Consider the following 26,213-nt stretch of genomic DNA (forward strand, 5'->3'; position numbering starts at 1 on the left):
CTGTGCCCCGAGATGGCGCACAGACGCCCTGCCCCATTTGGCCCAGCTGCCCCTCCACGAGTTGTTGTGGGCCCTCCGCAAGCGTTAAATAGTTTTGTTTATTGCACATTGAAATCGAGCCAGCGAGCAATTCAATTCGGTGGCTGCTCCGCGCGCGACACACTCCAGCGATCTAATCAGCAATCTCGGCGACGGAACGCTGTCATGGAATTTCTCATACGCTCGGTTAGCCGCGACGTCGACGCTCGATCGAATATTTTCCCATTGCACTCAGAGAGATATCTACCTTACTTAAATATATGGTTTATTTCAGAATATTTAACTCCCTTATACTATATAAATCCTATTTGGTGCGACTTAATATGGGGAAATGTTTATTCATTTAACTCAATTAAAACCTAACTGAAACTGAAAGTGTTCCATATATATTTAAGTGTATTAAACCCTATTTTTCCAGGTTGATGAACAAAAAACCCAAAATATACATTTTGTTCAGTGTACAGCTGCTGCTGCGTCAGAAGCACTCATATCATTTACATACGCAGCTTTTCGGAGTGACTCCACGAGTACCTGGCGCTCTGAAACCTCTGGGGGATGGATCTCTCGACTGGGAGCCCTGATCAGAGTCGGCTATTTGCAAGTCGAGAGTCGCGCGAGTCAGACGTGCGATCGCCCCAGCAAATTAAAGAGGATTTAAATAAAAGCAAACAGATATAACAAAGTGCATTCGGCTAATGGAAGTGGTCAAAGTCAAAGCCAAAAGCCACACGATATTTTCAAAGCAAATAAATAATGAATAAGCGAGATCGTGTTTAAATGTAATTAGCACAGCGATGTTGCTGGTGGCTGTTTGACCCACATTTGCAAATCGTGCTAATTTATGTTTTATGCCAAGTGAACAGGATTCGGAATTAAGCTGAAGCTAAAGTGGAACCGGGTACTCGGTCCTGGGCAATTTGCATACATGCAAATAGTTCAATCTGCAGGCGATTGAGTGGCAAACAATCCGTGCACGTGCCGAAAGTGTTAAAGTGTGCCAAACATAACCAGCAAACAGGCAAAAACGCCAGTGTATAAATAGCCCTCCCCCCGGTTCGTGTAATGAGTGTACAAGCCTGACCCGTGTTCCAGCCAAAAATCAATTACAATTTATTGCACGAGCATGCCAAACGACGATTCGCGGCCGAAACCACAAAAACGCATCTGAAAAACAATGCCCCAATCATCTTTGTCCGCCCATTGGGTATGCAAATTAGCGATTTCAGCGATTTTGCTAATGCTGCAGCAGAGTGCAAGCGGTGAGCTCCATTCCGAGGTCGAATACCGTTCTCAGTTAGCATTGCCAATTGGCTAAATTCACCTGAAGCGTCTTACCGCATTTCATTCAGTATTTTTAGCCGCTTACCTGGTGCATTTTCAGAGAGCATTTGTGCGAGAGTGGTGAAGATGCACTGGCAATTTGCATTCAATAGCAAAATGGAAAACCAAAACCAAAACTGCACAGATCAATTTACAAGTTGAAGTGGGGCGGGGGTTGCTAAATGTGCATGTCAGCTGTTATTATAGATTTATTTGCAAACAACCTGAGAACGTGTTTTCAATTGATTTAATGGGAGAATGCCCTGCACAAGGAAGTGCCTAGGTGTTGATGGGGGAAAACTTTAAGTTATGAAAGTTAAATTAGAGAAATCTAACCCTTTTCTTGTTTGTTAAATTTATTCCTAAAAGAAAATGTAATTCTTTTTTTCTTCAGAATTATAATGATGAATGAATTATAATGACTTCACGTTGTAATTTAATAGTAATAATTCCATTTCATGTCATCTTAGACATTTTTAAACCCCTGCTTAAAGCTTAGCTTACATATGCTTGATTGATTTTCCCATTGCCTACTTATGCATAAACATTTCATATTAATTGATGACATACGTCTTGAATAGAAATCAATCCCTACGATGACTGCTCGGCAATTTGAAAAATGTTTTGGCTTGCAGTCATGCGGATCGAATAGTTTATATTCACATTCATGGCATTCCTTTCTGCCCTCCAGTTGCCCTGCTGCTCAAGTGTCCGTTGCACCAGCTGCAGTTGCAGAAGATCGTTGGATTCCGCCCACCATTGGAGAACATGAATGAGGGCAACCTGATCTACGGACCGGAAATGGTGGGTAACTTCAAGGATCGCGACCAGGAACTTCCGGTGAGCCAGATTTGCTGGAGGATCTGTAACGAGGATCCCGACTGCATTGCCTATGTGCATCTTTTGGATACGGATGAGTGTCATGGGTACTCGTACTTCGAGAGAACTTCGCGATATCTGGCCATTTCGGGGGAACTGCCCTTGGTTTCCGATGGCGAGGCCGTGTTCTACGAAAAGACCTGCCTCCGAGGTGAGTAACTCCGGATGGGGGCTAACCCGACCTTCATTTGGCTCTAACATTGCAGTTCCCGATGCGTGCCGTGGGCGTCTGTGGGCACTGACCAAAATCCCCGGCAGCACGCTGGTCTTCCAGAGCAAGAAGACCATTTCGACGCTGGTCACGCGGCGTGAGTGCGCCGAGCGCTGCTTCTTCGAAAGCCAATTCAAATGCCTCTCCGCCTCCTTTGCGCCCTCGTATCGGAACAATCGTGAGCGGTAATTGACTGTTTGGTGGTTGCTTGTTGTTGTTGACGTTGTCGTTGTCGGTGTTGTTTGTTGCCGGACAAATTAATTGTTGCTTTTATTTTGCATTTTTAATGCATGGCCAGGGCTTTCAGCCGGATTATGACATCACTCGCAGGCAGTGATGGGATAGGTTAGGTATTTAAAAATGTTCCGTAAGCACAGTACAGTATGGGTTTTAAGCTCACAGTTTACAAATTTTATGAATATTTTAAATAGTATATATTTAAAAAAAAAAAAAACAGCAGTTCGTTTAGGAATCTCATTACATAAGTTTAGAGGTATGTTACTTTAAAATCGGAAATATCTGACATGAACAGGGGTCAAAAAATTGATCATCACCGATTTAAAAAATTTCAACGGGAATCGTTCAGGAATTCCATTACAAATGTTTAGAGGTATGCCACTTAAAGATCGGATACGAATTATCAGAGTTATGGCTACTGGAAGTGCTAATTTGGGTCTCCTATTGCAATTTATGATTAATTGGGACAAAAATCTGACATGAACAGGGGTCAAAAATTGGACCATCACCGATTTGAAAAATTCCAACGGGAATCGTTCAGGAATTCCATCACAAATGTTAAGAGGTATGCCACTTTAAGATCGGATACAAATTGTCAGAGTTATGACTACTGGAAGTGCTAATTTGGGTCTCCTATTGCAATTCATGGAACATTGGGACAAAAAATCTGACATGTACAGGGATCAAAAATTGGACCATCACCGATTTGAAAAACTCCAACTCAGTTCGTTCAGGGATTTGGGACTTTTATAGAAAAGTAAAAAAATGGACCATTATCGATAATACATTTAAATGCAGCTCGTTAAAATGGTCTAGATATGAACTTTACGTGCAGTTTTAAAAACAAATTAACGTGCTTTATAAAGATCCCGAAATTTTTAAACGATTTTCCTTTGTCTTCACGTGCAGGTTCCGTGGCGAGGCGGGGCCTGGTCAGAGTCCTTCCCCCCGACTGGGCAGGTGTATGCTGAGCGACAGGGACAAGACCATTCAGCCGGACGCGTTCCGAGCGGCTCCCTACGACGAGGAGTACATGGAAAACCAGTGTCACGAGCGGTCCGTCGAAAGCGACAACTGTTCCTATGAACTGTATGCCAACAGCAGCTTCATCTACGCGGAGGCCAGGTATTTGGGCCTCTCCCAGAAAGAGGTGTGTCCGCCGCGCTTCGGCTGTCGCGCATTATGATTGTAATCGAAATAGATGGGAGTCGGTTGAGTGATTGATGACCTCCACCTCCGTATTCCAGTGTCAGGCGCTATGCTCGCACGAGACCAAGTTCTACTGCCAGGGCGTCTCCTTCTACTACGTGAATCATGTCTCCCTATCCGAGTGTCTTTTGCACTCCGAGGACATCGTTTCGTTGGGTCCACGCAGCCTGAAACTCCGGGAGAACTCTGTCTACATGAGAAGGGTTAAGTGCTTGGATGGTGGGTAATCATTTGGGATATATAGTGTGACATTTTAATCGTTTTTATAACCGTCAGTGAGGGTTTTTTGCACCCGCGATGAGATGTCCATCAAGTACAACCCAAAGGACTGGTTTGCTGGGAAAATATATGCCAGCATGCATTCCAAGGACTGCCTAGCCCGAGGTTCCGGCAACGGAAGTGTCTTGCTTACGCTCCAGATCGGCAGCGAGATCAAGGAGAACCGCTGTGGAATCCTGCGGGCTTATGAAATGACACAGGAATACCAAAGGTAAGGGGCAAGTTAAAGCATCTTGAACACAAACAATCTAAAAGTATTATCTTATATACCTTAAATCCCTTTGGCCAGAACCTTTATATCCGCCCTTGTGGTCATACAAAATAACCCGAATGTGCAGACCCAGGGCGATCGGCTCATCAAGGCGGGATGCATCCAGAGTAACGCCACCACCTCGTTGGGTGTTTCAGTAAGAGACAGCAGTGTGGATGCTACAGAGCACGTGCCTAGTGCAATTGCCTTAGAGTCCTCGCTGGAGTATGCCGAACAGTGAGTTTCTTTCCGGTAAAGTATCCCAAAAGCCTATTAACCTCCTTCTAAATCCCTTCAGCATGTTTCCGCACGAGGGCGTGGTGCACTACAACAGCAGCACTGGTCCCAATCCCCAGCCCAGCATCTCCCTCCAGATTGTGGATTTGTCCCACCAGCACGAGACGAACGATGTGCAGATTGGTCAAAACCTGGAGCTCCAAATCGTGGCAGAGTACAGCCCACAGCAGCTGGCCGAGCACATTGATATCCAGTTGGCACCGCTACCGGATTTTCGAGCCACCTCATTGGTGGCCAAGACCATGGACAACGAGAACTATGTGCTGTTGATTGATGAGCGCGGTTGTCCCACGGATCCTAGTGTTTTCCCGTCCCTGGAAAGGGTTCACTTAGCCACCAAGAACATGCTGCGCGCCCGCTTCCATGCGTTTAAATTCTCCGGAACCGCCAATGTGAGCTTCGATGTAAAGATCCGCTTCTGCGTGGAGCGCTGCTCACCCAGCAATTGTGCCAGTCCATCCTGGCAGAGGAAAAGGCGGCAGGCGGATCAGTCAGCACGAAGACCTCAAGACCTCCGTGTGCAAAATCCAGTGTACATCTCAACCGTGGTGGATGTGGCACCGGAACAGGAAAAGAGCAACCAATCTACTGCACAGGAGGAACTGCCTCTGAACTACAACATCCGGGTGCACGGTCCGGATCAGACAAATGCCAAAAGTTACCTTTACGGCGAACGAGGAGTGTTACTAATTGCAGGGATTGACGATCCCCTACACCTAGACAACGTGTGCATCAATCAGAGCCTATTAATCGCTCTCTTCATTTTCTGGCTGATTTGTCAAGTGGCACTACTTTTCGGCTGCGGGATGGTATTGCAACGCTACCGACGGCTAGCCAAGCTCGAGGATGAGCGCCGACGGCTGCACGAGGAGTACCTGGAAGCGAGACGCGTTCACTGGGCAGATCAAGGCGGATACACACTTTAGCTTTCGGCTGGGACGCAATGCGTTCAAAATGCATCTTAATTTAATAAATATAATCCTATGCGATTCTTACAAACGAGTGCGAATAATTCAGGAGTTCTTTTTGGGATGATAGTGCTCCCACTTGCGGTGATTCAGGGAGTTGAAATCGGGACAGTGGTGGGCAATCTTGCGCAAGTAGTCGGACAGCTTGAGAAGCTCCGTGTCCGTTCCTCGGTTAAGATGAGCCTGACGGAAAGGACGGATCTTAAGACCAGACTTGGGGTTCATCAGAAAGTTGCGGCGGATATCGTCGAACATGATGGTGTTGCTGGAGCTGTATTGCTTGTAGAGGGCCCAAATCACACCCAGCGGCTTCACATCCACCACTCCGCGTTCCGGTACATGAACCGAAATCATGGCCGTGGAATCTAAATAGAACATAACCTTGTAGTTCTCGTTGTTGGCTACACCAAGCAGTCGCATCTTCTCCTCGATCCAGCGCATGCTTGTGGCGGACCAGATCACAATGTCGTAATCCTCGTAGGCAGAGGCGAGGAATTCGTGCAGATACGGACGCATGAGCTCTGTGCCCGTTTCAGCCGGGGAACGGTGATCGAATAGAGTGTAGTCAATGTCCAGGACCAGAAGCTTTTTGCCCTCGCGTGGAGGCGACAGCTCCTTGATCTTGTAGTCGCGCACACGACGTTGTACTTTGGCCAAATAAACGGCGGAGTGTTCCACAGATTCCTCACGCTCCTCGGCGTCATCAAAGTCGTCGACCACCTCGCCAATGTCGTCCGGTAGGCTGCAGGCATCCTCGATGTCCGCCTCTGTTGAACCCACCATCATCAGTTTGAAATTGGGCTTCAGTTCCAAAGCACTAATTTTGATATTATCGGCAGCTGTCTTTCCTGCAAGTCATGGGATATTAAATTACCGGTTCTTTTGGGATTAGGGTTTGTTTAGCTGCCTACCTTTATATTTGAGATTGAGCAGCTTCTGGCGCTCTGGGCGCACCTGTGTCTTGCGGAAGATCTCGTGGCGGAGGACTTCCACGGTGTCCTGGTCGGTGAGGTCCACAGGATACTCCTTGCCGCTCCATTTGACAATTACTACAACTTCCTTGACTTCCATGTTTGTGCGGACTCCAAGAGCTATTACACCATTAATGGCTAAAAGACCTGTTGCAATTGTTTCAATTTTTCTTACTGTCTAGGAATTTATTCTTTTTTTCTAACAAATAAACAGCTTGGAGCGTCGATGCAGTGTGAACAAAGATGTCAGAACAGCGATGGTACTATTGACCTGAAAACGATAGTTGAAAAACAATATTAACTCATAATTATTGTCTTTATTATTTATCTTTTTGTACTTACATATCACACGAATTTTTAAATTGTAGTTAATATTTATCTAAGTCGTACCTCTTTTATCCTTCCCGGAACATCCTTAATGCTTTCACTTAACATAAGCCGATAGTATCGCAATAGAATCGAAAACTGCGACTGCTTACCAATACTGGTCACCAGCTGAATAACAAAACTTGGGGAAAATAGCATAAAATTAGCTCGAAAATGGACTAAACAAAGACAGCGAACCGTGATCGAAGTCTGCATGAACTATTTAACGATTCTGCTGTGCAACCGAAAACCGACGATGCTCTCGCGGCGCAGCAAGGAGAAATCGCAGTCGCACAAGGAGGGCGTGGTGGGGAAGTACATGAAGAAGGACACTCCGCCAGAGATTCCGGTGATCAATGTGTGGACCAGTGACCAGCGGTCAAAGAAGAAGTCTTTGCAGCGATGCGCGAGCACCTCGCCCAGTTGCGAGTTTCATCCAAGGAGTTCGAGCACCAGCCGGAACACCTACTCCTGCACGGACTCCCAACCGGATTACTACCATGCACGGAGAGCTCAAAGTCAGTTGCCCTTGCAACAGCACACGCCTCTCAACCACAATCCCCACTCCCTGCCCCATCCTGCCCATCCGCATGTGCACAGCCATCCTCCCCTGCCGCCTCATCAATTCCGGGCGAGCAGCAATCAGCTGAGCCAGAGCAGCAGCAACTACGTGAACATAGAGCAGATTGAGAGGATGCGACGCCAGCAGTCGTCGCCTTTACTGCAGACCACATCCTCCCCAGTTCCAGGAGCCGGAGGATTTCAGCGCAGCTACTCCACCACACAGAGACAGCATCATCCCCACATGACCGGGGCCAGCTACGATGCAGATCAGGGGCTTTTGAGCGCCTCCTATGCCAACATGCTGCAACTGCCCCAGCGGCCCCACTCGCCCGCCCACTACGCCGTCCCGCCGCCACAGCAGCAGCATGCCCAGATCCACCAGCAGCACGCCTCCACGCCGTTCGGCTCCACTCTGCGGTTCGACACATCGGCCATGTCTATCAGGGATCGACAGCCGAGATATCAGCCCACAAGGTAAAGCACAAGAGATTCAAGTATAAACGGCCAAAGTTTAAATAAATTTGCTTAACAGGATTATGGTTTTAATTATATCAATCAGTTTTAGGTCAATCAATTTTTGTTTAGTTTATACAAGTAAATATGTTGACCTTTAATAGCTCAAAAACTTTCTATATAATTTAAAGCAAACTCATCTTTTTTAAAAAACAATGACTAATCAAACATTTCAATTTAAAAATTCCAATAAGAACATTTGTGCTTATCAGTTTATTTTCGAACATACAAAATCTAATGAGATTTTATGCATACTCACTTTTCTTGAAGGTCTGTAAGAGGAATATGAGCAGGTAGTGTTTAGAGCTAAATAAGTTGACAACTTTTTAAAAACTATACCTCTTCTCCCAGCAGGTCTCCCATGCAGCAACAGCAGCAGCTGCAGCACCAACAACTGGCAGCCCACCTGGGCGGGAGTTACTCCAGCGACTCGTACCCGATTTACGAGAACCCGTACCGCGTCTCCTCGATGCGCGCAACCCAGTCGCAGCGCTCGGAGTCGCCCATCTACAGCAACACAACGGCCTCGTCGGCCACGCTGGCCGTGGTTCCGCCGCACCACCACCAGGGTCATTTGGCGGTGCCCTCGGGAAGCGGCGGGGGATCGCTGAGCGGCAGCGCTCGTGGCGGAAGCTCTGGCAGTGTTCGCGGCGCCTCTACCTCAGTGCAATCCCTGTACGCTCCACCCCGAACTCCGCCGAGTGCTGCTGGTGGCACGGCAGGCAGTGCCAATGGCTCACTGCAGAAGGTACCTTCTCAACAGTCGCTCACGGAGCCCGAGGAGCTGCCACTGCCGCCTGGATGGGCCACGCAGTACACGCTGCACGGTCGGAAGTACTACATCGATCACAATGCTCACACCACGCACTGGAACCATCCGCTGGAGCGAGAGGGTTTGCCGGTTGGCTGGCGACGCGTGGTGTCCAAGATGCACGGCACTTACTACGAGAACCAGTACACCGGGCAGTGCCAGCGCCAACATCCCTGTCTGACTTCCTACTACGTTTACACAACATCAGCGGAGCCACCCAAGGCCATTCGACCGGAGGCGTCGCTCTACGCACCGCCCACTCACACTCACAACGCTCTGGTGCCGGCGAATCCCTATCTGCTCGAGGAGATCCCCAAGTGGCTGGCCGTCTACTCGGAGGCGGACTCCTCGAAGGACCACTTGCTGCAGTTCAACATGTTCAGCCTGCCGGAACTTGAGGGCTTCGACAGCATGCTGGTGCGTCTCTTCAAGCAAGAACTGGGCACTATCGTGGGATTCTACGAGCGCTACCGGTGAGTGAACGGTCGCTACTGCATTCTCTAGATAACTACTATTCTCTTTTTTCGATTTCAGTCGCGCTTTGATACTCGAGAAGAACCGACGCGCCGGTCAGAACCAGAACCAGTAGCAAGGTGACGACTGAACTGAACCAGACCGTATACTCGCCAGCAGCTATATAGTTTATAGTGTCCTGCAATCGACCTTTAACTTATTTAACCATCGACTCATCGCAAAATCAGTGCCTTAGACAAGACTAAACGACAGGAGGAAGAGCCAAGCCAATCCATGACAGTTCGAGTGCCTTGATTTAACGTATAAATGTGTTACGTTTGAAACACCCTTTTGTGTGATTTGAGCTTGGTGATTGTTTGTAAAATGTGCAAATTAAACTGGTTTACTGATCATCTTACTTGCCCAGTGCAATCGTAATCGACGTGCAACACGAACCCCACAGGTTGTTGAATTGGAGTCAGATATTTCCCCGGATGTTTTAAATATTGAGCCGCAAAGCGTAAATAAAGGCCAGCAGTTGGTGGCCAAGTCTTGCTTGACTTGGCTTGGCACATAATTTCGAGCTCCGTGCCAAGTTTTCGATTCGCTTGCAAAATTATGCATTGAGCACAAGTGGATCGTGGTTGATTCTGCATCAGCAAAAAAAGCCCCAATAGAAAGTGAATCTTGTATTTGTTTCTTTTTTTTTGCTTATGCTTATTTTCATTTGCCGTTGGAACGCTCGTTTACCATTTAGTCAAACTTGATAATACGGAGTCGTCGCCCTTATCGAATGCTAATATAACTTTACTGTTGCTCTTTCTGCAGGTTCCACAAACTGTTTCTTCTGTTGATAAGAAGTTTCAATGGCTGGAATAAAATACTCTATACAGTTGGGGATCCAAGAATTGTATAAACAAAAAACAACTGGGTTCTGTGTTTTCAACACCACCAGAAAATTAGATATTATTTAAAAGTGTCCTTCGGATTGGAGGACAGAGTAATCTTTCCAAAAGTTTCTTAATTTTTGTTTTAAACCTACTCTTTGTATACGATAAGAGCATTTATAATTGATCTTTTTGAGAATGAAAGCCCGTGCAAGAAATGCAAGTTGTAGTATCTTTACTGTTATCCCACACGTGCCGGCTGGAGGTTCTGTTTTGATGTGATAGCTCAAAACAAAGTCGTTTTATTTTAAAACCTGTCGAAGCTTCCAAGCCGACATGTGCGGTCAAAATTTGGCTGATCCCGAGTTGAAGTACCCGCCTCTTTTCAATAAATGTTTTTCCCAAGTGCAAAAATAAAATATAATAAAACATCAAGACGGCGGCGCGATTCGCTCTCGCTTCTCAAGTTCTTGTTGTTGTTGGGGCTGTACGTCGCTGCCAACATCGACGTCGGCGCTGACTGCGCAGCGACTGCACCGCTCCATTATTTATACGGCTCCATTGGATCGCGCACTCAGTTGCTGGAGAGTCGCCACCGGTTCCAAACTCATTTGTCGGTATTACCACCCGTTTAATCGTCAGTTAGGCACATTGTTTAACTTAAATTTTAACGTGAGTGATGTGATGTGTGGTATATCACTTGGCAAACAGTCTGTTTTAAGACTTTATCTTTACTACGACCAAATGAAGTAAAGAATGTCTGTTTCGTCAGCTGCAGAAATCTAAGCTCTGCTTTCTCAGACGCCAGTGAAAGTTCTAATCCGGCTAATAAACAGACGCACAACATTCGAATCTCGTGCATGGAATTATGAATGAATGTTGTTATTTACACAAATGGTTTTCCAAACGTTCTTTATCAAAAAAAAAAAAAAAAAAAAAACATGCGTAATTAAAATACATATGTGGTTTATTTAGAGAAGTGTGTTTTATTAAACTGTTTTACTACGCAAAAAAGATGTTTATTTGTTATATACAATTACATTATGGATCATAGATTATCAATTTCAACAGTTAGTGTGCAATGAATGATTTATAGGGAACCAAGTTCAGCCCCCGATCATGACTGGTCAGAAGGATCGTCAATGGTTATCTGGCGATCGCAGTGCATTGCCCAATCTACTGGCTAACTGTAGGTTGTGGCATACTGCCGCAATAATTCGAATAAAACCGATTGACACTATCAGCTCCATTGATTGAGATAAGCCCGTTCTCACGCGGTATTTACACTTCTTCACTTCACAATCGCCCTGTCACGGTCCTCCCAATAAACCCGCTCGCAATATAAAAATAGTCTGGAATCTTTCGTTTTTATGGCAGGCCGACAAAGCCGTGTATTTCCTGCTACGTCCATTATAAAGTGTTTGCTGCTCGATCGTCGCTGTCGCTGTCGCTGAAAATTTTGCTCTAATTGCAAAGTTGTAACATTGAGCTACATTTTTTGAAGGTTTGCCGACTCACGTAGCAAAATTTATCTCGGTGAAAAATTCTAGAGGGAGATTGAGTGATAGATAGATAAAATTGGCAACATGCTATTAGAAGAAACAAAAGACGTGCTTAAAGTTGTTGATTTATAACGAAAACTATAAAAAAATTTAAGTTAAAGTGAACAAAGTTAATGAACAATTGTTTTTGAGTGATTTATTCTCCGAAAAAGAGTGCGAGGAGTTGCATTCCAGACTCCTTGCAATTGATTTCCCTGATTGCCGTCAATTGTTCAATTGCAGTAATTCACGTTTAAATCAATACCATATAGGGCTTCATTGAAGAAGATGCCAGCAGGTCTGGAGACTCACGCATGAATAAGAAGACACAGCAAACCAGAATGGGTCGGCATCTGAGCACATTCCAGCTGGCTTTCCTGCTACTAATTACAGGTGAGTTTCCCCACCACCACCCAGATCCAGATTCAGATCCAGAAAAGGTGCTTGATAATGAGGGAGTTTCTCTTGCCCGCCACAGTCGCCCTGGGAAATGCCCAAACCAGTTCCCTGACCGTTGATTCCCATGACATCACCGTTCTCCTCAACTCAAATGAGACATTTGTGGTATTCGCTAAGTGAGTTGTAATTGCACAGAAATCAAAGCGACTTTACTCTACAATCCTATTATTACAGCGAAGCACTAACTACGGATGTGCAAGTCACGCTAACCACGGATTCGGAAAACCACTTGCGACTGGATCCTGCGTCATTTAGTTATCCTGCTGGCAGCAACCAGAATCAGTCGGTGGTGATAACAGGCCTGATCGCCGGCTATGTCAAAGTCGTCGCAGATAGCGATGCTGCAAACACGGAGATGTGAGTAATTTCTCGGAATTCGAAAAAATGTATATGCCCTATAAATACCAGGGAATTTAATATAATCAAATTGAAATAATACAAGTAAATTTCAACTTAATAACTAAGTAAATATTTTTTGCAGCGTTAAGGATGTCTTTGTGCGTGTTACTGTGGCCAAATCGAGAGCTCTTATATACACCTCGATTGTGTTTGGATGGGTGTACTTCGTGGCCTGGTCGGTATCCTTCTATCCGCAAATCTGGGTTAACTTTCGCAGGAAGTCAGTGGAGGGTCTGAACTTCGATTTCCTGGCCCTGAATATCGTGGGTTTTACCCTGTACAGCATGTTCAACTGCGGCCTCTACTTTATCCAGGATCTGCAGGACGAGTACGAGGTGCGATATCCTCTTGGCGTAAATCCTGTGATGCTCAACGATGTGGTGTTCTCCCTGCACGCCATGTTTGCTACCGTCATTACGATTCTTCAGTGCTTTTTCTATCAGGTAATCGGATCGGTGATTATTCCGAAAGTAAACTGCGAATTACCTGAACCCTAATATAACCTTATCATCGAAGTGACAACAATTATCCCATCGAACTGTCATTAACAACTAACACACTAATTGACTTTGATCAAAAACAGCAATTAGAATGAATCACATTGTGTGTTTTCGATAAAAATTAAGATAAGATATATCATTTGATTTATGCTACCTTTGGTTTTCCCTGATTTTACACAGAGAGCCCAGCAAAGGGTGTCGTTTATTGCCTATGGAATCCTGGGAATCTTCGCCGTGGTTGTTATTGTATCTGCAGGCTTGGCAGGAGGATCCGTGATTCACTGGCTGGACTTTTTGTACTACTGCAGCTACGTGAAACTGACCATTACCATCATCAAGTATGTGCCGCAGGCTCTGATGAATTACCGCAGGAAGAGCACTTCAGGCTGGAGTATTGGAAATATCCTGCTGGACTTTACCGGTGGTACGCTGAGTATGCTGCAAATGATCCTGAATGCTCATAATTACGGTACGTATTCTCCACCATCATATAATCCGGGTTAAAATATGAGTTTAACTTTCAGATGACTGGGTGTCCATATTCGGAGACCCCACCAAATTCGGACTGGGTCTATTCTCAGTACTCTTCGATGTTTTCTTCATGCTGCAGCACTACGTTTTTTACAGGTAATGAGGGTATTTCTTAAATATTTAGAAAAAATGTTTATTAAAGTATAGTACTAACCCAAAGCTTAAATATATATATTTATTTTAAGATTCTAACTAAAATTGCATCTCATATCGACTGTATACTTATCATTTCTGTGCTGTCTTTCATTTCTCCCCAGACATCCGAGAGAATCCTCGAGTTCTGATCTCACCACAGTTACTGAGGCCCAGAATCGATCAAATGAGTCGACGAGCGACGTGACGACTGTTAAATATTAAAGCATTAACATGTGTGCAGTTGACGACTTTTGTGCCAATAGCGCTTTATTGTACATTTTAGAATTGTAAATATATTATTTGTACGCTATAGCTGCATAAGCTTTTTTTAAATCGTGCCTGTTAATTAAATACTTGGGCTTTAAATTTCGGGATACATTTTTTTTAGAAGCCGCACCACTTTTGGAATAATCAACAGCCATTCGAAGGGATATGCAGTGAAACCAATTGCCTTTCTTTGGCACACGATATGCAAACCATTAAATAGATTAAATTGTTCATGAAGATTCACATATGTCTTTTAAACTTGGCGCTTGATGGGCAGCACTTTTGAGTAGGGGAAACAAATTTAATCGATAGTCTTTCGATAGGCGTAAGGAGATTGGCAGCCCCACCGGATCCAATAATTGCAGCCAATTTCGAAAAGTGAGGCAGCAAAGAGGAATTTTAACCGATTTTACCGTTGTCCCTGTTAAGTTAAGAAAATCAAAGATAACAACCAATGGTTGGATGATTGACTAGGCTTTAACCCAAACCTTTTGTTCTTTAGTTATTTAATGTTATACAACGTGCCAACTTTGACCCCATGCACCGCATAAGGGCTAGACGACACACTCTATTGCTGTTTCTTTCGAACTTATTGTTGTGATTGCGAACCGACTGACTGACGCCAAATCCTAGCGGAAAAGCAACAGTTGAAAAACATTTTTGCTAAATCTGCAATTATGTCTCTCAATAGAACTCCGTCGTTTAGCTTGATTATTGACCAGTAAGCGGACTTACAATTCCAGCAGAAGATTTCCAAATTAAGGGTATTATATTTTGCAGAAACCCTGGAATGGTTTCGCGTAGCAATAGTCAGTCCTTGATTCTGGACTCTTTTGAGGAATACTTAGATTTGTATCCCATCTTAAGCAATGAGAGCTCTGCGGCGCCACCGGTGAGATACTTCAGCAGTGGAATGCTGAGATCCTCAAACAGTGGAGGCCCCACCTTGCTGCAAAGTTTCGTGGCCAGTGGACTTCCGCATTTGATAACGCAGGTCGTCCACACAAACGGAGGATTCTATCTCGACAACAACTTGCAGCTTGTCAACAATTTGGGAAACCTGGCCAACAATTCCAATATATCATCAAAAAACATTGTCGGCAACCGGTAAGTGATTTTGAAAACACGCGCTCCATGCGATAACTATCGGGTGTCACGATTGTTTGCGTCTCGCTGCGAATGGCATAATCCGTAGCCTCGTCAGCGGTCGTAAATTTGTTGGTTTTAGCGATCCTAATTGTTTACCCCTTCTCCCTGAGTTACCGGTTGATCAGATATAGCTGTCGGAAATGTATATATCGCAGCCCATGTCGTGGCACAAAGTCAGGTACACCCGGGCCTTCAATATAAAATGGAACGAAAATCATGCATGTAGCAACACGCTTGTACTTGCACCATTCGCGCGACGAACTTGTTTGTGTTTGTTTCGAGCAAATAAGGCGCAATTCGACCCTTAATTATTGTTTTTATTTCTCACTATAGCAATGATTCCGACGATGATATCCAGGTGACCAACGAAGCCTCCATGGGATCGGCCGATTCCACAGCGGAGGATGTGCCGGTCGATATTGAACAGGCGGCCATCGAATCAGCTGAATTGTGGGTACCAGATACATAACAGGTGGTTTCTCACTTACTAATATTATCTTTTTAGAACCACCGAACCCATGGCCTTCCTCCAGGGACTAAACGTGAGTGAATCCTTCGATTTCAAACAACCATTTTCTAACATTTTTTACATCCTTTTAGTCCGAGAATCTGATGCAGTTCAGCCAGGTGGGTACTATCCTCAAATTAATGCATCTTAAAACGCTGCGAGAGATCAGCCTGCACCAAGATCAACAGAAAACTAGCCACCGCCGTAAACACACTGCTTATCAGCGTCATGTCCAGCTCGTATAGTCCCAAAGGTTTTATCTGGAACTTGGTCATCGTGACCAGCAGGGTGAAGTCATGGACTGCCTGGCGAAAGCGACAGTCCGCATGGCGTAGATCCATCTCCTGCAGTATGACCGCGGATCTCCTGGTGGCCACCAACAGGTGGTTGCACAAGTGCGTGAGCAACGTGATCTCCGCCAGCGAGATGAGCAGAAAAACCAGGTTGATCAGCGAACCCAGGCCATCGAACGGCTTGCCCATTATAAATGTGTCGGCAACGGCGCAGTACAAACTGTAGAAGCCCACTGTAATCCCGAGGAGGTGGCAGATGAGCGACAGGATCATGGACAGAGACATGGGAGTCAGATATTTCCCGGAATGCACATATATCAACATATAGATTTGCGCCAACATGTCCAGTTCGTCCGCAAAGGTGCAAAATCGCTGCATGCGGTAGTATCTGGTGTATATCTTCAGCTGGTCCTTGCGCTGCAGCAGATTCACCTCCTGCATTTGTAATTCTAGCTTGGTGTTCAGGGCATAGAGCATCACCTTCACCACCACCATAGCTCCAAAGTAGCAGTTGTTTAGCAGATTCGAAATAACCAAGGGAAACAGCCGGTAAACGGTCCAAATCAAACTCATCTCTGGATGCTGCCGCCTCTGCTGCATAATAAAGGCAATCTCGAGGATCAGAGGGAACACAATAGCCTTTACCATAGCCAGGGCGATGGATTTATACAGCGAATAGCTGTCCAGTTGAAGTGCACTCAGTGTTTTGAAGAATGGCACTCGACTCATCATCTTAGCCACATGGTCACTGATAATCATCTGCGACACAAAGTTAATAACAGCCACCGTTATGTTCATATAACTGTACAGAGTAATGGCATCCTTAAGGTTTATCTGGCCCTGACTGTAGTCCTTGTATATTTGACGGCCGTAAACCAAGCTGAATGCAATGGTCCACATCAAAGCGTAAGCCAGATATGCCTTCGAGAACCGAAATCTTTCCCGGCGGCCAGGGCGATACCGATTGGCCAGGAGTCCGAAAGCAGTCATAAAGGCTATCAGAGTGATCGTCAATAATTTCACCATCCGCCGGTGCGCGTAATCGCTGGTCAAGTCCATTTTTCTCGAACAATAGATTTAGACTGTGGCTGCATTTTCCATAGAGTACCTGTTAATGACTGCTTAATTGTTTTTCCTGCCAACCAACTGATGCCATCTAAAGGACCCGTCAAGTTGGCCGACACTATCTGACACATAGCGAAGCGCTTGTTTTACGCAGACTGTTTGGAAACCAACTGAGCATGCGTTGCGTTGGACATTAAAGCTGAAAAGGCCAGCGGCAAGCGACATTCCCCGTGTGACTCAGCATCTGCCTGCAATTTCATAAGAGAGCCGTGACGTCAAGACCGCTCAGGCCTCATTTTTCGTAAGAGAACCGAGAACAACGCATACCTGATTAGCGAGGAACTCTCCTATTTGTCGTCAACAGTTAGCAAAAATTGCAATCGCTTGTGAAAGACCAGAACAAAACAAATTATATCGTCAGTTCATTTGTTTTTGAGCGCGCAGCGACATGAAGCTCTATCAGCTCTATGAGCGCAAAGTTTGTAAAGCCTCTACTGGTTCCGGGTTATGTTACCATTAAACCGATGTCCTGTTTTTCATTTTAGCAATCCGTGCTACGCGAGATGATGCTGCAGGACCTTCCGGGCCAAGTTAATACACTGCCCAAGCTGGAGAACCACAACATTGGCGGCTACAATTTTAGCATGGTATTGGATGAGCCGCCCAAGTCACATTGGATGTTCTCGGTGCCGCTTAATAAGTTGTACATCCGGATGAACAAGATCTTCAACGTGGACGTTCAGTTCAAGGCAAAAATGCCCATCCAGCCGCTAAATCTTCGGGTCTTTCTTTGCTTTAGCAAAGATGTCAGTGGTCCGGTGCTGCGCTGCCAGAATCACCTAAGCTTGGAGCCATGTAAGAGGATCTCTTATTGGGAATCTAACAAAAATAATTATTACATTTTTTTTTCACATTTAAGTGACCAATCCGAAGATACGTGAGAGTTTGCTTCGCTGCGAGAATCCCAACAGTGTGTATTGTGGATCAGCCCAGGGCAAGGGCATTTCGGAGCGCTATTCCGTGCTGGTTCCCCTGAACATGTGTCGATCTGGCAACCGAAGCGGTGGTCACGTCCGCCAGACCCTGGCCTTTAAGTTTGTGTGCCAAAATTCATGCTTTGGCCGGAAGGAAACCAATTTGGTTTTTTGTCTGGAGAACGCGAGGTAAGCTTTAAAAGAACAATCTCACAAACTTTCCCTAACTCGTTTTCGTCTTGCAGTGGTGATATCGTAGGTCAGCAAGTTATTGAAGTCAAAATTTGCACTTGCCCGAAACGTGACCGTAACCAAGAGGAACGCCAAATAAATGGCAAGAAGCGCAAGTCCCTAGCGGATGGCACGGATGAAGATGAGCTGGACGTTAAGCCATCGAAAATGCGTCGGCGTAAAGGATCGTTTAAGTCAGATATCAAGAAGGAGGAGACGGAGAGCAACGACAGCCACGACATCGAATCCGCCGCAGATTGGAAGGTGTCGCGCACCGAGGATGGAGAGTACCATCTGGCCATAACATGCCCCAAAAAGGAATGGCTGCTGCAGGGCATTGAGGGCATGATCAGGGAGGCGGCGACTGGAGTGCTGCGAAATCCAAACCAAGAGAATCTGCGCCGCCATGCCAACAATTTGTTGAGCCTAAAGAGTAAGCCAGCGAACCGGTAGCTCATCAGTTGCAATGGTTCTCACCCGACTTTCTTTTTACAGAACGTGCCTGTGAACTGCCATGACTTCGGAGCTGTTCTACTTTTTGAGTACTTATTCTTAAGGAACATAGCACACCGTTGAAATATCTTTGCATCTGTTAGGCATAGATTTAGTCGTTTCATATTTTTATCATTATCTGTTTGTTAGGAGAGTAACAGTGATATTTCTATACGAAAAGAAAATGCTTTTATATTTTTGATAATGTTGTACTGCTATTAAATACAAAGCTTTAAATATAAGTATCTTATGTGTAACACAATGAGTGAATTCTCCGTACTCTGTACAAATAAGCCAACCAGTGAGTAAATAAAAGATTTGCCATGTTTAGAAACCCGATCCTTTTGGAGTACGCCAATGCCCAGATCCTACTGTACTCCTGCTGCGGAGCGCATGCTATGTGACATGTGTGGCTTGCGTGCGGTCAATGCTCTCGGGATCCATCTCAGCTAGTCTGCTAATATGTCAAAATCGCTGGGCTGCATTTACATATTTTATTTATACCCCGTATCTCTGCGCGTCTTTGGTTTTAGTTCTATGCTTAAAAAAAACAACCTCAAGCAGGGCGCATGCGTTCGCCAACGTTGCACATGTGCGAGGATGCAAAAAGAGATGGCAAAATATATAAAAAAACACCAGATGTTGACACTGCGCCGCAGCTGCAGGCGACTTTAGCTTTTGCCACATGCGGCAGCTAAATGTTTACTCTAGCACACCGATCGCTGTTCGTTGACCTAGGGCAGGGCATTAAGTATGCTTTAATTGTAACGGAATGGGAGCCACTAAAATGTGGCCATAATGCAGGCAAGGCGGATGTATCGGCTTCCATTTGGGGCCTTTCCTTTTTCGACTTCCACTTTGGCCAGCAGCCTACCAGTTTGGCACCCCGAAAATGGGTCGTCGAAAAAGCTCAAAAGTCTGACTAACTCACTCAATTCTCGTTGGGCGAGTGCCAAGAGAAGCGGTTTTGGATTGAGTTAACATGAGGCGACTGTCTCTACTGCACAGCGAGCAAACACGAGCTTAAGTCACAAATAAATTTGGTGCTTGTACAATTCATAAAATATCAGGAAAATAATGAATAAGAAGAAGAATAAAGGACTCACTTTTCTACTTTATTAAGATGTAAATCATTTTTATAATATTAAAACATTATTAAAATTATTTATCAATGAGATTTACCGACTAAAGTCTGTGTTTTCTAAAGTTTTTTCCCATGTGTAGTTTTCTCCAGCTTTCCCCTCACCTAAAAAGTCCAATTAAATATTTGAGCTATTGTTTGATTGTCTGGTGGCAAAAGGTTGACAACTCAAAAGTTGCGTACCGTGGGTGGCAGTGATTATTCATTTGCGTTGTTATTCTTTAAATGAGAATGGTAGTGGGAGATATTCAGTGTTTATCATTATAAACACCTAGATAACCCCATCTTTCCGGGTCAGATAAAGGGAAAGTAAATACGGGAGAGCGCTTATCGGCGATCATCTTCATCCGCCGCAGTGCCCACTGTGCGCGTGGGTAAAACAATAAAGCCGAAGCCTTTGAAAACAGAAAGCCAAGACGTCAGGTGAAACCGAGTAACTCCACTCGCGGCACTTTCCGCTCAAAGGTGCTGCGACGGTGCCCACTCAAACCTGCAGTCGTAGATACGAAAACCAGATAACGCCGAGTGCCCGGCGATCTTCACTCAATGGGGAAATACTGCTGTAGAGTCGAAAGCTTGTACACGTAGTTTGGCACTCGCATTCGGCTGTTGGCTGTTGGCGTTGGCGTTTTTAGTCTGCTGCCTGATCTTCGACGCGTTGCATCGCGTGTGCCATATTTTCTTTGACCGCGAAAATTTCTGGGCTAAAAACAAAATATATATTTATATCTCCTCGACTGTGTATTAGCCACTTGTGAGTGCAACAAACTGTGAGTGATGGTGGAAACATCAACTACGACCACTGTGACGCGCACCACCACTGCGGTTCCGGCTGGTGCAGTAACGGTAACTGGACCCACCGTCTCGGCCACGCCCACCGCGGCTCAGGTGGCCGCGCAGGCGCATCGCAATGACGAGACCACCCGGGCGATCTTCAATCTGAAAGTCATCCTCTTTCTGATTTTCCTGCCACTGGTCTTGCTCGCCGTCTTCCTAAAACACCTGTTGGATTACCTATTTGCCTTGGGACTCAAGGAGAAAGATGTCAGCGGGAAAGTGGCGCTGGTAAGATCGATTAAAGAGCGCTCAGGGCTAAGTAATGACAGCCATAAGCGGCTGGCAAATGAGCCATTAATAAGGCTAGTCAGATACACATCTGACATGAGTACACGGAAAGAATTGCAGTTGAGAAATTTTACAGATATGCGCAATTTGAAAGTCGGAAACAAAGAAGTGAAAACAGTATTACAGAACAATGTTATTGCTTTTGCAATGTCACAATAAAAGGTTTTTTATATATTCAAAGATAAAGTTCTTAAATACCAGTGCATCCCTTAGATACTTATTTATTGTTCAGCTGAGTAAATAACACTTACAAAAAATAGAAAACTTTTTTTTTTGCAACAATAACCCATTTAAAAATGTATTGGAATTAATTGTCACATTACTTACATGCAAAATCATCAAGTTCTCGAGTTCGGTTGGAATAAATTTCTGTGACTCCCCGGAACATATGAAGCTTTTGCTGTGTATCTCTCAAATAGCAGATCTTCTATCTAATGCAGCCAGGCAGAAAGAAGTCGCAACGTCACGCACTTTCCTTTTCCAGTGGCTGCCTCCGGTTTCCACGCCCACCTTTGGCTCACCCACCTTTTCCCCTTTCCCGCTTTTCATTTCTTTTCTTTTTTTTTTATTACTTCTCTCGTTTTGATGTCACTGCCATAGGGCGCGGCCGACGGCGATCGCTTAGGATTGTGTTATTAAAGTAAATATTTATGCGTTTGGTACCAGCTCGGTTAGTTGGCCAACTGTTTAGTTGAGTTCGCAGAGTGCCATTTGGTGCCACGGTCAGTTAATGTGACATCATTTCCCTATAAGCGCTGCAATCAATGAAAATCTTCGACTGAGAGTCATGCTCATGGCAACCATATCGCGCTCCATTAATCACATATGCATCTCGGGGCGTCGAAATATGGAAGAGTCAATTGTTACTGGACAAGGTCAAGTGTGTAGGTGATTTCAGATACGAGACTGTATCGGCAAGAACCTGATCGAATTCGGAACCTAATTAACATGCTTTTCAGGCTTAAACGTGGGCGTGTGCCGGCCAAAAGCGTCTCACGTACCAAATAAATGAATCATTTCGTCTCGATTTTTGTTTTAGTCTCAGCTTTTCGATCGTTCCCTCAGATATCGTTTTCTCAGATACAGATACAAGTACATATAACTTTTTTGCGGTTGCACACAGATGAATTGCGGGAGGGGGGAGAAGTAATAGTTTCAGACCAGCTGTGAGAAGCAATTTAATTAGAAGATAGACTTTTGTTGATAAATTCTATTGACATCATGGCGGGGGAATTCGTGGTATGCCAACACCAAAAGACCCCATTTTAGGGACGCCCCTGCCCGGCTGCAAACTGGTTTTGTGAGACGCTATATTTATACCAAGATGAACAGAAAAGAGCGCAAAAATGCAAACCTCAGGGAACTTCACTTTTGTTTTCAGCTTGCGGACGATCGCTTACGTTTGTAAACAACAGAGAGTAGAACTTTCGGAGGGCTATCTCTCAGATGCGTAGATAAAGCCCCAACTCGTGTTGCCGCAGCTAATTTGCATATGATATTGAAATTCTTCAGCTGTGCCATAACCACAACAACTGCGCATTTGTTATTGTTTTCTCCATTGCTGGGTAGTAACGTGCCAAACTTTGAATTGAACTCATTCCGGGTTTCGTTTCGTGTCACCCCCAGCGGGTACTGGGTACTGAGGTCACCCAGTTCGCTTTAATTACGGTCAAAAGTCACTCAATTGTGCCCCGGAGAGGGTCGGCCCACCGAGCGTATGAGTAATGCCATTCATAAGTCGCCGCCACTTCTCACATACTCGTACTCGTAATTGTCCGTAAATGAGGTTTTGTTCAATGCATTAGCTCGAGTTGATTGTTTGTAAATTAAGCTAATTAATTTCTTTTGAGTACGATGTGAATAACCTGCGATTTAAACCCAGGTGACCGGAGGAGGCAGTGGCCTGGGTCGCGAGATCTGTTTGGAGCTGGCCCGTCGTGGCTGCAAGCTGGCCGTCGTGGATGTCAACTCGAAGGGATGTTACGAAACCGTGGAGCTGCTCTCCAAGATTCCGAGGTGTGTGGCCAAGGCTTATAAGGTGAGATATCTCTTTAATCTGGTGTGATTTGTGGTTAGCTAATGGGAGTGTTTATTTCAGAACGATGTCTCCTCGCCGCGCGAATTGCAGCTCATGGCTGCCAAGGTGGAGAAGGAACTGGGCCCAGTGGATATTTTGGTCAACAATGCCTCCCTAATGCCAATGACCTCTACGCCCAGCCTGAAGAGCGATGAAATCGACACGATTCTGCAGCTGAATTTGGGTTCCTACATTATGGTAAGGCTTTAAAATTATTGCAAAGCCAATTTGAATAAGAAAAATTAATTGAAATCCAAACAATAATTTCGCTTTGCAGACCACCAAGGAGTTCCTGCCCAAGATGATAAACCGCAAGTCTGGTCATTTGGTGGCAGTTAATGCGTTGGCGGGTAAGCTGTTTAATAATAAAGCACATCTCCATAATAAATAATTAATTTCTACTTTCAGGCATAGTTCCTCTGCCAGGAGCTGGAATCTACACTGCCACAAAATACGGAATCGAGGGCTTCATGGAGTCGCTACGCGCAGAGTTGCGTCTTTCCGATTGCGACTACGTTCGCACTACAGTTGCCAATGCCTATTTGATGAGAACCAGTGGAGATCTTCCCCTGCTCAGCGATGCGGGGTGAGTAACAGATATACATCGATTTATCCTGATCACATAACCTGATCCCCTTCTTTAGCATTGCGAAAAGCTACCCTGGATTGCCCACTCCCTACGTGGCGGAAAAGATTGTCAAGGGAGTGCTGCTAAATGAGCGCATGGTGTACGTGCCAAAAATATTCGCACTCAGTGTTTGGCTGCTCAGGTGAGAATTGAATTAGCCCAGGTATCCGACGATTATTTGTAACGATTATTATTATCGTTGATTTTGTGCAGGTTGTTGCCCACCAAGTGGCAGGATTACATGCTCTTGCGCTTTTACCACTTCGATGTGCGCAGTTCCCACCTGTTTTACTGGAAGTAGAAAAATCCGGAGTCGAGTGAGGAGCATCCCACCCCAGAAGCATTTACGCGGAGAGCTCTTGTTTGTTTCCCATTTGCAGTTCTTAATTCAAATGTTGCTTACGCTAGGTGTACATGTTTAGCTATTTATACGAATCTTTAACTTAAATTAAATCTATATCCTAACATTAGAGATATGGCTTCCACCACTCCTTTATGATTAGACCACGTGTTTCGGAGTAGCACTTCTTTTCGGATTGTTCCACACAGGACTTCAGCTCGTAGTTCCAGGTGTAGTTCAAAGGACACTGGTGGATGAACTTGGTTCCACTGGAGCAGTAGTAAAAGAAAGCACACTTTCGTGGGTGTGGCATAAATCCATAAACTCCAGTCCGACATTGTGTAATGTTTTCCCGCGATTCTGGTCGGTTGCATGATAACAGATGAGCTGGTGTACAGGATTTCGTTAGTCCTGCTCCTTCATAGCACACCATATAAGGATAACAGGGTCCCGCATTCGGTAAAGTTCGCAGAGTGATGGAAAGTGGTTCCGTTTTTTGAGTGGCAATAGGTTTCTTGATTACCGGAGGAGATTTTGTGGTGGTGGTGGTTGTTATAGGCGAATCCTGACATCTCTTTACTAACTTCTGATCCACACAGCGATCCAGCTCCTCATCGTAATAATAACCGGCAAAACATTCGGCTTCAAAAGATCCAGGGCCGGCGCAGTAAATATATTTTGAGCAATCACTCAAGCTCGCCACATAAACTCCCATTTGTGGGTCATTGGCACACTCTGGAAAGTCCACGGCCGAAGTTCGGTGACCCAGTAAGGTCACCAAAATAATAGTGAAACATTTAAGAGCTCCCATTTCTACACGCCCGAAATGATGGAAAGAATTTTTAAGACTGACTTCATCGTTTATCTGCGATTCTCGGTTATGAATATTTTTGCATGGGCGCCACCTGATAAAGAAGACAAGTTACAGCTTTGATTATTGAGAACTTATCTTGTAGTAGATACCGCTAATGAGTGCGGGGGAGTTCTGCCACGCCCACAATAGCGAATCTGTTTGTTGGAGAGGCAGCTTGCGAATCCGTAGCATACTTCCCAGCAGTGGCAGGGAATTTAATGACCTCACCACACCGCAACAAAATGTTCGAATGGCCGGCGCAGATCGATAAAAATTGAAAATGCACTCAATACGCAATTAAGTGTCGCCACTTCCGGCGGTACAAACGGACGGCCATCGATAGTGGGCCGACCGACCGTTCATCGCCCTCATCCATATCCATATCCATACCCACATTCACATCCACATCCACATCAACCTCATTATTGCCATCGTCATCGTGGTCGTGGCCTGTCGGAGTTAAACGCCGGCCATCGATTTAATATCTGATGAGATATTCATAACTTGCAATTAGGTTTGGTGGCTCGGCGCTTTTCCATCGCTCGTGCTTTACGTAAATGATTGCGCTGCTGATTAATGAAGAATTACCAGGGCAAATGGCCGGGATCTGTGGGCATTATCCAATTCCCCATCTGCCCCACTTGCGTTGCCACTGCCATTAACGTGAAATTCAGCGCTGTCAACGGCGGAGTTCAGTGCCAATTGTGCGCAAATTAAAAGTTTTATTAATTGGAAATTAAACGCAGTCGAGTGCCAGCTTTGTGGCATAATTTTCGGCTCAGCTCCCCGTAACAGGTTATACCGATCTGTCCATATGCAATGCACCAGATGCCATTCGGCGCTCACAAAAAAAAAAAGAAAAGGACCCCATATGGTGCCAACGACTCAAGTGATTAAGTGCACGACGAGTTCTTCAAATGCATCGCAACATGTGCACAAACAACAACACACACTCATACTCACTCCGTTCGAATGTGAATTCTAATTACGATTGGGGCAGAAGACCCCCAGCACCTGATTCTCCATCACTCGGTGCTCAGTGCTCAGTTTTGAATGCGCAGGCGCAGCTCCGCCGACGATCATCCATAAAAATAGCTCACTAATTATTTGTGTGCGCTAGGGTTACAACTCTCATAAAAAACAAACAAACTGACGGGCGTTTTATGGGGATCTTCTGCCGGCTTTAATGCCCCCGCGAAGTTTTCAGATCTCAATTCGATTCGACACAGTTGAACTGATCGCTTTTCATTT

The 26,213-nt window shown here is 45.2% G+C and overlaps 8 protein-coding genes across 16 annotated transcripts; 5 read left to right on the plus strand and 3 right to left on the minus strand.

Moving 5' to 3' along the window:
- The first annotated feature begins 633 nt into the window (after positions 1-633).
- Positions 634-5,723, plus strand: LOC108091652. Its single transcript, XM_017190957.1, has 8 exons — positions 634-1,298; positions 2,051-2,389; positions 2,445-2,634; positions 3,596-3,836; positions 3,934-4,114; positions 4,172-4,385; positions 4,464-4,661; positions 4,723-5,723. The coding sequence occupies exons 1-8, from the start codon at positions 1,214-1,216 to the stop codon at positions 5,645-5,647; spliced, it is 2,373 nt and encodes a 790-aa protein (XP_017046446.1). The 5' UTR covers positions 634-1,213; the 3' UTR covers positions 5,648-5,723.
- On the minus strand, positions 5,649-6,911 carry LOC108091655 (ubiquitin-like domain-containing CTD phosphatase 1). Its single transcript, XM_017190965.2, has 3 exons — positions 6,836-6,911; positions 6,601-6,780; positions 5,649-6,537 (listed from the first exon to the last, which is right to left on the minus strand). The coding sequence occupies exons 2-3, from the start codon at positions 6,758-6,760 to the stop codon at positions 5,735-5,737; spliced, it is 963 nt and encodes a 320-aa protein (XP_017046454.1). The 5' UTR covers positions 6,761-6,780; positions 6,836-6,911; the 3' UTR covers positions 5,649-5,734.
- Positions 6,912-7,133: 222 nt separating this feature from the next.
- LOC108091653 (scaffold protein salvador) lies at positions 7,134-12,161 on the plus strand. 3 transcript variants are annotated; one of them, XM_017190960.1, is made up of 4 exons: positions 7,134-8,064; positions 8,455-9,387; positions 9,449-9,507; positions 12,068-12,161. In XM_017190960.1, the coding sequence occupies exons 1-3, from the start codon at positions 7,241-7,243 to the stop codon at positions 9,501-9,503; spliced, it is 1,812 nt and encodes a 603-aa protein (XP_017046449.1). In that variant the 5' UTR covers positions 7,134-7,240; the 3' UTR covers positions 9,504-9,507; positions 12,068-12,161. The 3 variants fall into 3 exon arrangements, with proteins under 3 accessions (XP_017046449.1, XP_017046447.1, XP_017046450.1); XM_017190958.1 differs by lacking the exon at positions 12,068-12,161 and having other exon boundaries at positions 9,449-9,785; XM_017190961.1 differs by lacking the exon at positions 12,068-12,161 and having other exon boundaries at positions 8,458-9,387; positions 9,449-9,785.
- LOC108091654 (cystinosin homolog) lies at positions 9,470-14,152 on the plus strand. Of its 3 annotated transcripts, none has more exons than XM_017190964.1 (8): positions 9,470-9,507; positions 12,068-12,188; positions 12,274-12,370; positions 12,429-12,611; positions 12,736-13,096; positions 13,334-13,622; positions 13,678-13,780; positions 13,942-14,152. In XM_017190964.1, the coding sequence occupies exons 2-8, from the start codon at positions 12,110-12,112 to the stop codon at positions 14,039-14,041; spliced, it is 1,212 nt and encodes a 403-aa protein (XP_017046453.1). In that variant the 5' UTR covers positions 9,470-9,507; positions 12,068-12,109; the 3' UTR covers positions 14,042-14,152. The 3 variants fall into 3 exon arrangements, with proteins under 3 accessions (XP_017046453.1, XP_017046451.1, XP_017046452.1); XM_017190962.1 differs by lacking the exon at positions 9,470-9,507 and adding an exon at positions 10,825-10,926; XM_017190963.2 differs by lacking the exon at positions 9,470-9,507 and adding an exon at positions 10,950-11,758.
- Positions 14,153-14,659: 507 nt separating this feature from the next.
- On the plus strand, positions 14,660-19,040 carry LOC108091700 (cellular tumor antigen p53). 5 transcript variants are annotated; one of them, XM_017191033.2, is made up of 9 exons: positions 14,660-14,807; positions 14,867-15,193; positions 15,569-15,685; positions 15,741-15,777; positions 15,836-15,862; positions 17,647-17,956; positions 18,021-18,264; positions 18,321-18,739; positions 18,802-19,040. In XM_017191033.2, the coding sequence occupies exons 1-9, from the start codon at positions 14,764-14,766 to the stop codon at positions 18,822-18,824; spliced, it is 1,548 nt and encodes a 515-aa protein (XP_017046522.1). In that variant the 5' UTR covers positions 14,660-14,763; the 3' UTR covers positions 18,825-19,040. The 5 variants fall into 5 exon arrangements, with proteins under 5 accessions (XP_017046522.1, XP_017046523.1, XP_017046525.1 ...); XM_017191034.2 differs by lacking the exons at positions 14,660-14,807; positions 14,867-15,193 and adding an exon at positions 15,268-15,413; XM_017191036.2 differs by lacking the exons at positions 14,660-14,807; positions 14,867-15,193 and adding an exon at positions 15,490-15,505.
- Positions 15,878-17,141, minus strand: LOC108091701 (putative gustatory receptor 94a). The gene has a single exon (XM_017191039.2). The coding sequence runs from the start codon at positions 17,093-17,095 to the stop codon at positions 15,881-15,883; it is 1,215 nt and encodes a 404-aa protein (XP_017046528.1). The 5' UTR covers positions 17,096-17,141; the 3' UTR covers positions 15,878-15,880.
- A 1,484-nt stretch (positions 19,041-20,524) lies between the features above and the next one.
- Positions 20,525-24,239, plus strand: LOC108091695 (short-chain dehydrogenase/reductase family 16C member 6). The gene is made up of 7 exons (XM_017191028.2): positions 20,525-21,004; positions 22,947-23,102; positions 23,163-23,339; positions 23,419-23,491; positions 23,550-23,727; positions 23,786-23,911; positions 23,983-24,239. The coding sequence occupies exons 1-7, from the start codon at positions 20,717-20,719 to the stop codon at positions 24,068-24,070; spliced, it is 1,086 nt and encodes a 361-aa protein (XP_017046517.1). The 5' UTR covers positions 20,525-20,716; the 3' UTR covers positions 24,071-24,239.
- LOC108091696 lies at positions 24,222-26,161 on the minus strand. The gene is made up of 2 exons (XM_017191029.2): positions 25,926-26,161; positions 24,222-25,014 (listed from the first exon to the last, which is right to left on the minus strand). The coding sequence occupies exon 2, from the start codon at positions 24,918-24,920 to the stop codon at positions 24,237-24,239; it is 684 nt and encodes a 227-aa protein (XP_017046518.1). The 5' UTR covers positions 24,921-25,014; positions 25,926-26,161; the 3' UTR covers positions 24,222-24,236.
- Between the last annotated feature and the right edge of the window lie 52 nt (positions 26,162-26,213).

Source organism: Drosophila ficusphila, unplaced genomic scaffold, assembly GCF_018152265.1.
Source record: "Drosophila ficusphila isolate 14025-0441.05 unplaced genomic scaffold, ASM1815226v1 contig_791, whole genome shotgun sequence".
NCBI lineage: Eukaryota > Metazoa > Arthropoda > Insecta > Diptera > Drosophilidae > Drosophila > Drosophila ficusphila.

Coding starts and splice junctions, on each gene's coding strand:
- LOC108091654 (XM_017190964.1), top strand. CDS start 12,110: ATGAATAAGAAGACACAGCAAACCAGAATGGGTCGGCATCTGAGCACA. Junction 12,612..12,735: donor GATGCTGCAAACACGGAGAT/GTGAGTAATTTC, acceptor TATTTTTTGCAG/CGTTAAGGATGTCTTTGTGC. Junction 13,097..13,333: donor TTCAGTGCTTTTTCTATCAG/GTAATCGGATCG, acceptor GATTTTACACAG/AGAGCCCAGCAAAGGGTGTC.
- LOC108091652 (XM_017190957.1), top strand. CDS start 1,214: ATGCCCCAATCATCTTTGTCCGCCCATTGGGTATGCAAATTAGCGATT. Junction 4,115..4,171: donor AAGGGTTAAGTGCTTGGATG/GTGGGTAATCAT, acceptor TATAACCGTCAG/TGAGGGTTTTTTGCACCCGC. Junction 4,662..4,722: donor TCGCTGGAGTATGCCGAACA/GTGAGTTTCTTT, acceptor AAATCCCTTCAG/CATGTTTCCGCACGAGGGCG.
- LOC108091655 (XM_017190965.2), bottom strand. CDS start 6,760: ATGGAAGTCAAGGAAGTTGTAGTAATTGTCAAATGGAGCGGCAAGGAG. Junction 6,538..6,600: donor GCTCAATCTCAAATATAAAG/GTAGGCAGCTAA, acceptor CATGACTTGCAG/GAAAGACAGCTGCCGATAAT.
- LOC108091700 (XM_017191033.2), top strand. CDS start 14,764: ATGTCTCTCAATAGAACTCCGTCGTTTAGCTTGATTATTGACCA. Junction 15,194..15,568: donor AAAAACATTGTCGGCAACCG/GTAAGTGATTTT, acceptor TTCTCACTATAG/CAATGATTCCGACGATGATA. Junction 17,957..18,020: donor TCACCTAAGCTTGGAGCCAT/GTAAGAGGATCT, acceptor TTCACATTTAAG/TGACCAATCCGAAGATACGT.
- LOC108091701 (XM_017191039.2), bottom strand. CDS start 17,095: ATGGACTTGACCAGCGATTACGCGCACCGGCGGATGGTGAAATTATTG.
- LOC108091653 (XM_017190960.1), top strand. CDS start 7,241: ATGAACTATTTAACGATTCTGCTGTGCAACCGAAAACCGACGATGCTC. Junction 8,065..8,454: donor CCGAGATATCAGCCCACAAG/GTAAAGCACAAG, acceptor CTCTTCTCCCAG/CAGGTCTCCCATGCAGCAAC. Junction 9,388..9,448: donor GGATTCTACGAGCGCTACCG/GTGAGTGAACGG, acceptor TTTCGATTTCAG/TCGCGCTTTGATACTCGAGA.
- LOC108091695 (XM_017191028.2), top strand. CDS start 20,717: ATGGTGGAAACATCAACTACGACCACTGTGACGCGCACCACCACTGCG. Junction 21,005..22,946: donor TCAGCGGGAAAGTGGCGCTG/GTAAGATCGATT, acceptor ATTTAAACCCAG/GTGACCGGAGGAGGCAGTGG. Junction 23,492..23,549: donor GGCAGTTAATGCGTTGGCGG/GTAAGCTGTTTA, acceptor TTCTACTTTCAG/GCATAGTTCCTCTGCCAGGA.
- LOC108091696 (XM_017191029.2), bottom strand. CDS start 24,920: ATGGGAGCTCTTAAATGTTTCACTATTATTTTGGTGACCTTACTGGGT.